At 55.1% G+C, this 12,163-nt stretch overlaps 1 protein-coding gene across 1 annotated transcript; it reads left to right on the top strand.

The window, feature by feature from the left end:
* CNGA2 (cyclic nucleotide gated channel alpha 2) lies at positions 1-8,826 on the top strand. Its single transcript, XM_027904918.1, has 7 exons — positions 1-32; positions 2,511-2,549; positions 2,838-2,945; positions 3,436-3,606; positions 5,887-5,994; positions 6,431-6,537; positions 7,238-8,826. The coding sequence occupies exons 1-7, from the start codon at positions 1-3 to the stop codon at positions 8,659-8,661; spliced, it is 1,989 nt and encodes a 662-aa protein (XP_027760719.1). The 3' UTR covers positions 8,662-8,826.
* Positions 8,827-12,163: the final 3,337 nt, after the last annotated feature.

The raw sequence follows: 12,163 nt of genomic DNA, 5'->3' as shown, positions 1-12,163 counted from the left end.
ATGGAGTCTGATTCTGCTGTTCCAGTGGACAGGTAAGGTTTATTCCCTTGGCAGCAGGACTGTGAGCTGGTGGTCTGGAGCTGGATGTCTCAGCCCCAGCTGCCCTGGCTAGGGGAGGGATCTGGAGAAGAGCTGTCTCTGGTGGGATGTGATGCTTTTTTTTTTTCTCCTCTTTCTTTCCTCCCTGCCTTCTCCCCCTGGCTGTGTCCCAGGGCAGCCCACGTGGCAGGGCTGGGTGTCTCCAGGGGTCAGAGCCACAGCAAATAAAGCGTCTTGTGCGAGGCGGTGCTCGAGGGAGCTGTGAGGGAGCAGCTCCTGGAGTTCCCTCGTTCCTTCTGAAGGCAGCTGCAGGCAGGGAGCAAAAGCAGAGCTGGAAGGTGGGCACGTGTCGCTGCCAGTGCTCCTGGTGAGCTGTGTCCAGTGCTGGGGTCTGGGGTGTGGGGCAGAGCAGGGGGACAAGAGCAGGGGGATGTGGCCCTTGCTGCTCACCCAGGAACCTCCCAGCACTGCCAGCAGCCCTGGCCAAGGCTGAGAAGTTGTTTCTGCCTTTGGACTCCCTACTGTCTGGGTGCTCAGCGAGATCAGAACCAGTGGAATTTAAGGCTTTGAAGGGAAAAGGAAAGGTAAAGCTTTGATAACAAAGGTAAAAGTGACTCCCAGTGCTGGTGCTTTCAGATCAGCCCTGCAGAAGGTGCAGGACCCCGTGTGCATGTCAGGGATGGATCCAGCCTTGGCCACTGCAAGGGGGTTAGATCCTGGAGGAAGGGGGTAAAAATAAACCCCTTCCTTATTGCCTTGAGGGTGCGAAGTTTTTGCTAACCGGTTATTAGAGTGGCTTTTTGAGTAAAATAAGAGGGCAGAAATTGGTGAAAGATGAGTTTCATGATCACCTTCAAAGTCTGCAACTCCCTTTGATGGGACTCCAGAGCAGCACTTTTGATCTCCTACTTCCTGAGCATGAGAAGAGGCAAGTGGATGTGAGGGTGTTAAAATGTGGCTACTTCTGCCCATTTTCCATCAAAGCAGGAGTTGTGGCACAGTCTCTGTTTTTCCCTGGGGCAGAGGGCTGGGAGGGGAGCAGGAGCAGACAGGGCTGCCTGGGAAGCACTCCAGGTGCCATCCCCTCGCGTGGCAGGACCTGAACCCACCTGGGGTCGGGGCTGTACCTGTCCCGGGGTGGGCAGTGACCCTTCACCGAGGTTTGCTGGGGACTCAGGAGTCACTGGGCTGCTCAGGGTGGCTGCGACCTCCAGCCGGGCTCTGCCCTGGGGGCTGTCTGGGGTCCCTCCGGTGACGGGTGCGGGGAAAGGGGAACGCGTGGGTAGGGGAACGGAGCATCTCCGAGCAGCGCATTCCCCTCCTCCCCTTTGGTCCCCTGACACAGAGCTGCTGTTAACTCCCCTGCAGTGCTCGGGGCGCCCAGGATGCTCAGGGGACGGGTGTGCTGGGGCCGTGGGAGCCACGTGCGCCTTCCCCGAGCACAGCCGGGGCCGCGCTGCCACCGCCGGGTGCTGCCCAGCCACCTCTCCTGCCTGCCTGCCCGGGCAGGAGTGCAGGCAGCTCCTCCTGCCCTGGTTCGGCTTTGCAGCCCAACTCGTGTGTGAAAAGCCTCCGGATGCTCCCCTGCCAGCCCCGCTAGCCCGGCCGAGGCAGCAGTAAGGTGTGGAAGCCTTCGGGGGACCCCAGGACAGCGAGTGGGTAGCGGTGACCTCGGGGCTGTGGCACTGCTGCCCCTGGGAGGTGAGGAAAGGGAGGGGTGGGGAAGGAGAGACGAAGAAAGGGAGGGGGAGTCAGGGAAGGGAAGGCAAGGGAGGGGTGGGAAAGGCAAGGAAAAGGAAGGGAGGAACAGGCAGGGGAAACAAGATGAAAAAAAGAAAGGGATGGTTAGGCAAGGCAAGGGATAACAAAGGCAAGGCAAGGAAGGGGCAGGCAGGACCAGGCAAGTAAAGGAAAGGCATGGGGAGGGGTAGGCAAGGAAAGGAATGGTAAAGAAAACAAGGCAAGGGAGGAATAGGCAGGTCAAGGGAAGGAAAAAGGGACACGCGGCTGGCAAGGCAAGGAATGGGAAGGGGAGGGATTTCCCCCTGGAATCTCAGGGGTAGGCAAGGAAAGGGAGGGGAGAGAATGCAAGGCAAGGGCAGACTAGGACATGCAAGGGACTGGAGGGGTAGGAAAAGCAAGGCAATGAAAGGGGAGGCAAGTCACAGCAAGGCAAGAGTGGAATGAAAGGGATGGCAAAGCAAAGGACAAGATGTTTCTCTGGTAATGGATGAGGAGCCTGAATGATGAGGAGAGGGTCTTTCATGGGCCACAGGCAGATGTGGAATCGCAGGGGGAGCAAAATGCCCCGCAGGACTCTCACTGCAGCATCAGCCATGGCTGGTGGGAGGAAACATGGAGTGGACACATTCCGTGGCATTTGACCCTCTCTTCCCCTGCCATGCTGCATCTCTGTGCTCAAACCATGTGATGTGTCCCGCATGTCTTGTGCCTGTTTTCTGCTCTTGCAGGTCCCTGGGGTACCCTCACAGTGATGATGACAGCGAAGAGTAATGGCCTGCAGAGCTCACCAGCCAACCACCCCCCCGGCCCAGCACGGGGGGACATGGAGGGGACAGGGCTCAGCACCAGGAGGTCAGGCTGGTCCCTGCTGGGGTTGAGGGAGGCAGTGGTGGGACAAGGGAGGGGAAGGCCAGCTTGGTGTGTCTGCTGAGACCTGGCACGGGCAGGGCTGTGACGCCCAACCCCTGCTGCCAGCTCCCTCCAGGTCACCTGGCTGTGGCAGGTGATGGCACAGTGTGGATGTGGATGTGACCCCTCTCTTTTCCCCACTGCAGGACCTGCTCAACCCAGGGTGACACCTCAGAGGTGTGGAAAGGAGCTCTCCTGGATGGGGAGGAGCAGGCAGCTGCCTCTGCTTTCCGAGGCCGGGGAGCCTTGGCCAGGTACCCGTGTGTGCCACTGGCCCAGGGTGAGCCTGAGCTTTTTGTGAGCCTGGCTTTCACACTGGGGCCTTGCAGGGGATGGGGATCCCCTCCTGCTGTCTGGCATTCAAGGATGCAGGGACCAACACTGGCCATGGAGGGGGTTGTGGTACGGGACAGCTTCACCCCCACTGGGGCCCCAGGAGGGTTCAGGGGCTCCTTTCCCTTGCAGGCAGCCTCTCTCTGCCCCAGTCACCCTCAGATTCCTCATGTTCATGTGGGATGGCATCAGGATTGGGGGAGAAGCTGTGGAACTCTACCAGGGTGGTCCCTCTTGCTCATGTACTTTTGGTCTCATGTCATCATTACAAGGGGGAAAAAGAAATTTTTGGGCTTGAGAGGGAGCTGTGAGAGTTTTCTTCTCAGCTGTAGCCTCCCTGATGGCTCTCAAGCTTTTGCTTTCTCCTTTCTCCACGGGCAACTCCTGACTGTGCCTCTCTCCCCTGCCCAGGATAGTCCGGCTGGTGCTGGTGCTGAGGGACTGGGCCAACAAGAGCCTGCACGAGGAGCGGCAGAGGCCAGACCCCTTCCTGGAGCGATTCCAAGGCCCTGAGCTCCTGACAGTGGCTGCAGGAGCTGGAGATGAGCCAGAGGACGGGGAGACTGAGAAGCTCAACAAGAGGTAGGGTCCCTTTCCTGTGTCCACAGCCCTCCTTGGCTGGAGCAGCTGTCCATGGTGCTCAGGGGCTCCCAGTGCTGGTGGCTGATGGAGGGGGATGGGGATGGGAAAGGGGGAGGTGGGAGGCAGGGGTGGGGAGGGTCCTTCCTGCCCTTTCCAGCCCCTGTCTTGGCAGCCAGCCTGGCTTTGCTGGGCTGTTTTTTGCTGGCACACAGGACCTGGTGGTCTGTCCCCGTGGGCAAGACCTGCTGTGTGCGGTCTTCTGTCCACTGGTCCATGGCCTGGCAGGAAACACACCTGGCGTGGCTTGTGACAGGTAGGAGACCTCCCCAGCTCCAGAGCAGTTCCACACTAGGCTTGTGTTTGGACAGTCGTGCCTGTGGGGAGCTGGACACCAGCCCAGGGATGTGGGGTCTCCCCCCTGCAGCCACAGCAATCCCACCCAGGAGCCACAACAAACACGTGGGATTTGCCAGTCTCGTTCATCATCTGCAGGATGAAAGGAGATGGAGGGAATGTGTTTGCTGCCTGTGCCCCTTTCCCTGCTTCCCCCTTCCCCCTCCAAGAACAGCTTTGTGAAAAGGCTCTTTCAAATCCAGCCTTTTCATCTCCTCAGCTCACACTGCTGGTGAAAAGCAATAACCTGGCTTTTCTTCTGCTGACTAATTAGAGGGCAAAGCTCACGGACTGCTCTGGACCCTACCATTATACATGGTAATTACAACACCAAGAAATAATTGTTTTCTGCAGGAGAAAAATATCTGAGCCTTGTATCTGGGTCTTTACTAGTGATGGCAGAAAAAAGAACATTCTGCCCTGTGAGGTTAAGGGGAGTTTGTTAATAACCAGGAGGAGCTGAAGTGTGAAAGGGCTGCTCAGTGCCAGTTTGAGTCCTGGGGATGAGGTGGGAACTTCTGCAGTTGTCTAGGTCTTCAGCTCCAGAAGTAAGAAAAGCCTCAGATCTGGTGGCCCCAAATGTGAGCTGCTGTTCATGGCTGTAGCAAGCTCCAGGCCTTGAGTGCAAAGCCTTTGGGAAGAGGCAGATGATTATTCCCTCTTCCTGGGTCAACCCTGAGCCCTGTTTTTCCAGCCCTGGCTCTGCTGTCAGCATAATGTCAGTGACTCTGGCCGCTTGTCATGGGTGATTTAAAGCTGAGATTACATCAGCACTGTTATTGAGGTTATTAGTGCTCGTGAGTGCTGCAGCTGTCTGTGCTGGCTGCAGGTGAGTCTGTGCTTCCCCTGTGGCAGTGCTGCATGTCCTAGGGAGCAGAGTCCCTTTCTCAAAACCCCAAATATTTCAGTCACGCTTTCTTGGCAAAAAAATAAGCACTTTTAACAGGCAGGCTGGACCCCCTGCCTGTCTGTGGCTGGTTGTGAAGGACCACTGCTGGTCCCCGTGCTCCAGGCACCGTGGGTGCTGCTGCCTGTGCTGTTGAGGAAGGAGACTTCAAGGCAGAGGTTTTGCCTTTGAAGCTGTCAGAAGCCATGGGGTGTGCACAGGGAATCTGTTGGCAAGTGGGCTGGTTTTTTTTTTCCTATCACTGGAGGGAGTTTTGCGTGTTCAGAAGCTGGAAGGGAGGGCAGGAGGGAGGGGGACAGCGAAGCCTATCAGCCCAGCCACAGAGTTTCTCTTCCCCGGCTTCTCCAGTGAGATCTGGCGACTGGAGCACACACATCTTATCTCCAAGCCCCAAGACGAGCAGGATCAAACACTTGGGAGCAGTTCAAAGGCTGGAGCCAGGGCTGTGCAGGCTGCAGGCACGGTGGTGGCAGCCTCACCATGCCAGCTGCCCCCGGGGCTGCTGCTCTGGGCCTTGGGCATCCCCTCCTGGTGCTGCCACTGATCTGCAGCACACTCTCCTTACTGCTCTAATTAATCTTCTTTTAGGATCTGCCTGGCACCAGTCCATGCCTCCTCTGGGAGAGGCAATGTCATGTCACAAGAAGTTTTCTGATCACCCTCTCCCATACATCTGTTGCTGGCTCTGCCACTGGGGTTCTGTGTCATGTAGGATGCCTGCTTTGCCTTACAGTTTCCTCTCCTGGTACATTATTGAGTCCAGATTTAGGGATAAAGGAGCTTAAACAGTGTTGGACATTTTTGTTCAGCACTGCTGGGATTGGTTTTAGCTCATAGACTGGTATTCAAGCTGTAGCAATGTTTGAGCCAGTGTAGTGCAAGGGATGAAGGATGTGGCTCAGATGGTTCCCTCCAACCCTGTTTTCTATGTTTAGCCTTTTATTCATACATTGCCAGCTCTGGCCTCTCTCTGCTTCCAGGAGGAAATGGCATTTCTTTGTGGTGGACCCTGCTGGGGACTGGTATTACCGCTGGCTGGCTGTGATTGCAGTTCCTGTCCTCTACAACTGGTGCTTGCTCGTAGCCAGGTGAGCTGGGGGGTCTCGCTCTTCCTAAGCCTCCTGTTCCACCTGGCTGAAGTGGCTCAGCCAGGATCAGACAACTGACACTGGTGGTGCTGGGGCTGGTGGAAACCAAAGGGAAAGGGACCCTCTGCTATCACTGCGAGTTCTGTGGTGCAAAGTCAGAGCCTCTGTCCTCTGGCCCTGGTTGGAAAGGACCATGATTTCAGGGTAAAGCTACAAGTGGTATTTGGGAGATGGTTTCAAGACGTTTCTGTACCTACATCAAGGGAGGGCAGTATTTTCAGAAGAGGCAGTTTTAATTTCTAGATGAGGGGTGGCCAGTGGCCAAGCTCTGTTGCAGAGTCAGGCTCCTCAGAATCAGCCTGTATTCAGCTGTAATACTTAGAGATAATATGGAGATTTTTTTGGCCTGGCACCCTGTTTTATGACCTTCCTCCAGGGCTTGCTTCACTGACCTGCAAGAGACCTATGTTGTCCTCTGGCTGGTGTTAGATTACATCTCAGATGCTCTCTACGTCGGGGACACCGTGATCCGCCTGCGCACAGGTGAGCACAGGTAACTCACGGCGTCCTGGCTGGTGAGTGCTTTGCTTGAATCCCTTAAAAGTGGAGATGGGCTGCAAGGGAGAGGCCTAATCTGCAGCTCTGTTAGGGAAAGGGTTTTGTCTACCTTGGCACTCACTGGTACGAAGCAGTCTCCAGAGAAAGAATCTAATTAAAAGATCTGAGAAATGGAGTAAGTTTCAGAATGAAAGATTAATCATCCCAGCTTTCAGCTTCACCTTTGAATAATTGCAGAAAATTACCTGCATTACTATTAGTATTCAGGCATAGTTGGAAGGTCTGTGTCTCTGATTTTGCATCAGTTCAGCTAATGAATTATCTACGGGGGAAAAATGGTAGAATTTAATGTTCTCGGAATGCCACTGTTGGCTGTGCATTTTCTGTCGGAACTGCAATAATTCATGATCTGCAGGATGGAAGTCTTTGTGTCCCCGTTTTTTTCATGGCAACAGACTAAATCCCTGAGGGGTATCTTTACGTGGCTTTTGACAGATGAAGGGCTTTGGTGATAACGAAAGCCTGTAAACTGAGCAGAGCAGGTGGAACTGGTAATATTTGGATGACCCTGTGTATTTATGCACACAGGTGCATGATATACCATAAACTGTTGCTCAGGTGCTTACAAAACACACAGAAGAGCCAAACCTAAGCCATGATAATCATATCATTTGCTTCTCTTCAGGGTTTTTGGAACAGGGCCTCCTGGTTAAGGACCTGAAGAAGTTACGGGATAACTACATCCACACCCTCCAGTTCAAGCTGGACATTGTGTCTGTCCTGCCCACAGACCTGGCATACTTTGCAGTGGGATGGCACTGCCCTGAGTTGCGTTTCAACAGGCTGCTGCACTTCTCCCGTATGTTTGAGTTCTTCGACAGGACTGAGACCAGAACCAGCCACCCCAACATCTTCCGCATCAGCAACTTGGTTCTTTACGTCCTGGTCATCATCCACTGGAATGCATGCATTTATTATGCCATCTCCAAGGCCATAGGCTTTGGAGAGGACACCTGGGTCTATCCCAACGTCACAGACCCGGAATATGGGCATCTGACCCGGGGGTACGTCTACTGTCTGTACTGGTCTACGTTGACTTTGACCACCATCGGAGAGACCCCTCCCCCTGTGCGGGATGAAGAGTACCTGTTTGTGATCTTCGACTTCCTCATCGGGGTCCTCATCTTTGCCACCATCGTGGGGAATGTGGGATCCATGATATCCAACATGAATGCCACCAGGGCAGAGTTCCAGGCAAAGATTGACGCCATCAAGCACTACATGCAGTTCCGCAAGGTGAGCAAGGACTTGGAAACCAAAGTCATCAAGTGGTTTGACTACCTGTGGACCAACCAGAAGGCAGTGGACGAACGGGAAGTCCTCAAGAATCTCCCCGATAAGTTAAGGGCAGAGATTGCCATCAACGTTCACCTGGAGACACTGAAGAAGGTGAGGATTTTCCAGGACTGCGAGGCAGGACTGCTGGTGGAGCTGGTGCTGAAGCTTCACCCTCAGGTGTTCAGCCCGGGGGATTACGTCTGCCGGAAAGGGGACATTGGGAAGGAGATGTACATCATCAAGGAGGGGAAGCTGGCTGTGGTGGGGGATGATGGAACGACACAGTATGCTCTGCTCACTGCAGGAGGCTGCTTTGGTGAGATCAGCATCCTCAACATCAAAGGGAGCAAGATGGGCAACAGGCGCACGGCCAACATCCGTAGCCTGGGCTACTCTGATCTCTTCTGCCTGTCAAAGGAAGATCTCATGGAAGCAGTCACAGAGTATCCCGATGCCAGGAAGGTTTTGGAGGAGCGTGGCCGGGAGATACTGATCAAGGAAGGGCTGCTGGATGAGTCAGCTGCAGAGGAAAGCACAGAAGGGAAGAGCATGGAGGAGAGGCTGGACAGGGTGGCCTCGAACCTGGACACGCTGCACACCCGCTTTGGCCGGCTCCTGACAGAGTACAATGACGCCCAGATGAAGCTCAAGCAGCGCATCAGTGCTCTGGAGTCCAAGATGAGGCAGCAGGAACTGGAGGACTTCTTCTCTGATAGCTCAGACAGTCTGCTTGAGGACGAGGAGAAAGCTTCAGCTGGTGGGATGCACTGAGGGGGAGCAGGGGTGAGCTGGATGATGTCTGCCTTGCACTGAAACAGTGTTTGCTGTTTCACAAGGCAGATCCTGTGGCTGCCTTGCCAAGGACTTCTCTCAGGTCCTCAGTGTTGCTGCTGCCACTGCCTTGATGGCAGCTCCTGAGATGGCTCCAAATCAGGGGATTGTCTGGGCTGTTCCTCTGTCCTATCCCTTTTTTCGTTGCCTTAATCTGTGACCTTGGACTCGGGTCACTAAAAGGAGGAGAATGGTTAATGCCACAGCTGACATTTCCTTCCAGCTCCTGCGAAAGGTCTGTGCCCATCACACCTCCTTCCTCGTGTTTGCCTTACTGGAGGGTGGGACATGAAGCTGTCAGGGAGGGGTATCTGGATGAGAGAGACCAAAACACAAGCCAGACATTTACAAATGCTTTTTGTGTTCAGCCTTTATAACTCGCTTTTGGTAATTAATCCCCACTGAGTGCCTGTGAACGCCCAGTCTGCACCGAGAGACTCTTTACTTTCCGGATACCAAAACTCAGCTGAGACTGGCTCAACTGTGCCTCCTGTGTCTGCAAAAGGAGAGGATTTCTGGGTCACTGTCACTGCCCAGATCGTCACCACCCATGCTGAGGCTGGACACCGAGCTGGCAGGACCTGCAGCTGCTGCCTCCTGATGCAGGAGGAGGACAAGGACTGTCTTTCCCCTCTGTCTGATGACAGCCAGGTGTGCCAGGAAGGGTTTGACTGAAATGTTTTTAAGGAACAAAGCCGTGGTGGGAGCCAACTGTGCCCGTATTTGCTTTGCTGTAGGTAGCTCAGAGAGAGCACAGAACACATTTATTTCCTTAGGCAGGAGGTTTCCTTGTACTCAGTGGGAGTTTTGGGGCTTTGCACGCCGGTTGCCTCCAGGAGGCGAAATGAGTGGCAGAGCCACGGGGACACGTGTGAGGGTGGAAACGTGGCACCACTGTCTGTGCCAGCAAAGCCCCTCCTGCAGGCCTGTGGGCTCCACGGGGTGAGCAGCTTGATGGTGAGGGGTGCAGTGCAGGAACAGCCCCCAAAACCTGCAAGCAGCAGTGATTTCAGCACAAGCAGCAGTGCCACCTGTGCCTCAGGGTACCGGGCAGCTGCTGGGACTGGAGGATGCAACCTCTTTTCTGGCTGCTGACCCATGTGTTGGCATGAGGGCCACGTGTATGGGGTGGGCTAGGGCTGGTTTCCAGCAGGAGAATGTTTGGTGGAGGAGGGAATTCATGTGCCGGGTCAAATCGAGCTGAGAGTTTGGCCAAAATAATGGGATGACACACAGGGAATCATCAAACTCAGAAAGCTGGAAAACAGGTTATTTCCTTTGTCCTTTCTTTTGCCTCCAGTGTGAGACTGCCTCTCTTCATTTCATATGAACATTTTCCTTTTAAAAAGAATAGCCTTGCTTTTTGGGATTGGTGGGGTAGGAACGGTTACGTTATCGAAATTAGAATTTGGGGTGAGATAAGAAGGTTGTGGTTTTTTTTATCATCTCTAAATTAAACTGTAGATTTTCTGGGTTTGGTTTTTCTTTTTCTTTCTTTTTTCCTTTACATTTATTACCCAGACGCTTTTCTTTGAAGCTGGGGTGGCTTCAGTCCTGCTTTTCCCCTACAGCGGCACGAGCCCTGGCTCGCAGCTTCCCCCTTCCCGGTGAGTTATCGCCCCTGAGTTTGCCGATGGCTCTTTGCGGAGCCCCCCGGGACCCCCCCGATCCCCCCGCACCCCCGGCCCAGCGCTGCGGGCGCAGAGGCGGGAGCGGCCGGCAGAGAGCGCTGTGGGCCGCGGAACCGCCGCGGTCGTGCGGGACCCTCGGGGCGTGCGGGACCCTCCTGGTGTGCAGGATCCTTGGGGTGTGCGGGACCCTCCGGGTGGCATCCTCCGGGGCTGTGGGACCCTGCGGGTGGGATCCTCCGTGCGGGACCCTCTGGACGAGACCCCCTGTGCGGAGTCCTCCCTGTGGGTGGGGGGGACTCTCTGTGCGTTACCCTTTGGCTGTGGGGGACCCTCCGGGCAGGCAAAGAACCCTCTGTGCGGGACCCTGCGGTTGGGCAGGGGGATCCTCTGTGCGGGACCCCGCGGGCAGGGGGTGTGTGGGGGGGGTGTCTCTCCGTGCAGGACCCTCTGTGCGGACGGGAGGACCTTTCGTGCGGGGCCCTCTCAGAGTGCGGGCTGCGGGGTCGCAGCCTTCGCCAACACCACCCCAAGTTTTTCCCGAAGCTTCTTCCACCCCGACCCGCGCCCCGCTCCGTGGGCTTTGCCTCATTTGCGGGGCTGGCCGGGGCACAGCGGATCCTCTGCTCCTGCCCGGATCGGGAGCCGCTAGCAGCTTTGGGCTGTCTGGCTTATTCCTGCGGACGGGGAGAAAAAAGAATCAAGCCCCCTCCCTCCCCCTCGGCTTTAATCCGAGATAATAATGCACTCGGGAAATTTTAAGCCTTCAGACAAATGACCCCAGGGGATGGCTTTGTGAATTCAGAGCAGATCCCGCTTGTTTCCTCAAGGCGGCAAGCCAGGAAATCGTGGATTGATGAACCGCTTGACGGGCCTGCTAATGAAATTAGCAGCAGCTCCATGATTTTTTTTCGGTGAGCGGGACAGGCAGATGTTGGAGGGAAGCGCACAGTGGCACAGCTGCACTCGCAGGCTGCCTGAATTCCCGGCAGAGCGGACACGGGGCTCAGCAGATACAGCTTTGGCTGCTGCCCGTCTCACAGGTGGCTTTTACCTTTCCCTGCTAAGGCTCTCCTGGAGATGGGGAGCAGAGGGTTGCCAAAGGCTGCTCCTCGGGGCTGGCATCCAGAAGGAAAACCCGAGGGTGCCCACTGGAAGGGTCTGCTCAGTGCCCTGCAGTGACTTTCCCACGCACCACAATGCACTGAACTGCTTTGTCCTTATGTTATTAATTGTTTCCTTGTTTTAGATCTCTCCCATTGCCAAAAATAATCCCCTGTGCAACAGAAGCTTTCTCAGCTGTGGGTTGTGGATGGGAGGTGTCAAATGTGGAGTAAATATATTGAAATTCAGAGAGGTCATATCAGGGGGAAATGTGTGTGCTCTACCAGGCAGCCACCCACCCACCCAGAGCCCTTGAAGCCCCCTGATTTCTGCAGCAGATGCTTTCTGCTACCAAAGGGTGCATCTTCAGGCCTCTCCTGCTTCTATCAGAGCTGCAGGAAAAGAGCTGGGATGCTCAGGTGAATCAGCCATAAATGTGTTGTGTGATACTGGGCTTCTCTCACCTCTGAGCGTCGTTTCTAGGAGTGAAATAATCACCCCTGGATGATACCCAGAAAAAGCTCTCTCATCGACCCCTGGGAAGTGCAAGTGCCCATTTCACAGCTGGGGAAAATGGATAGCACTCGCCAGGGCACAGCAGTGGTAACTCCTGCCTCCCAGAAGCCTGCTTTTTGTTTTTATCAACATGTTCATGAACAGGCCATTTTGGTGGTAGTGAGCAAGCCCCAAAATAGCCTCTTCTTAGGCTG

Source organism: Empidonax traillii, unplaced genomic scaffold (genome assembly GCF_003031625.1).
Source record: "Empidonax traillii isolate 1590-97213 ecotype Southwest subspecies unplaced genomic scaffold, ASM303162v1 scaffold1103:size489020, whole genome shotgun sequence".
Taxonomy (NCBI): domain Eukaryota; kingdom Metazoa; phylum Chordata; class Aves; order Passeriformes; family Tyrannidae; genus Empidonax; species Empidonax traillii.
The sequence above is the reverse complement of the archived record's forward strand: the minus strand, read 5'-3'. Positions and strand labels throughout refer to the sequence as shown.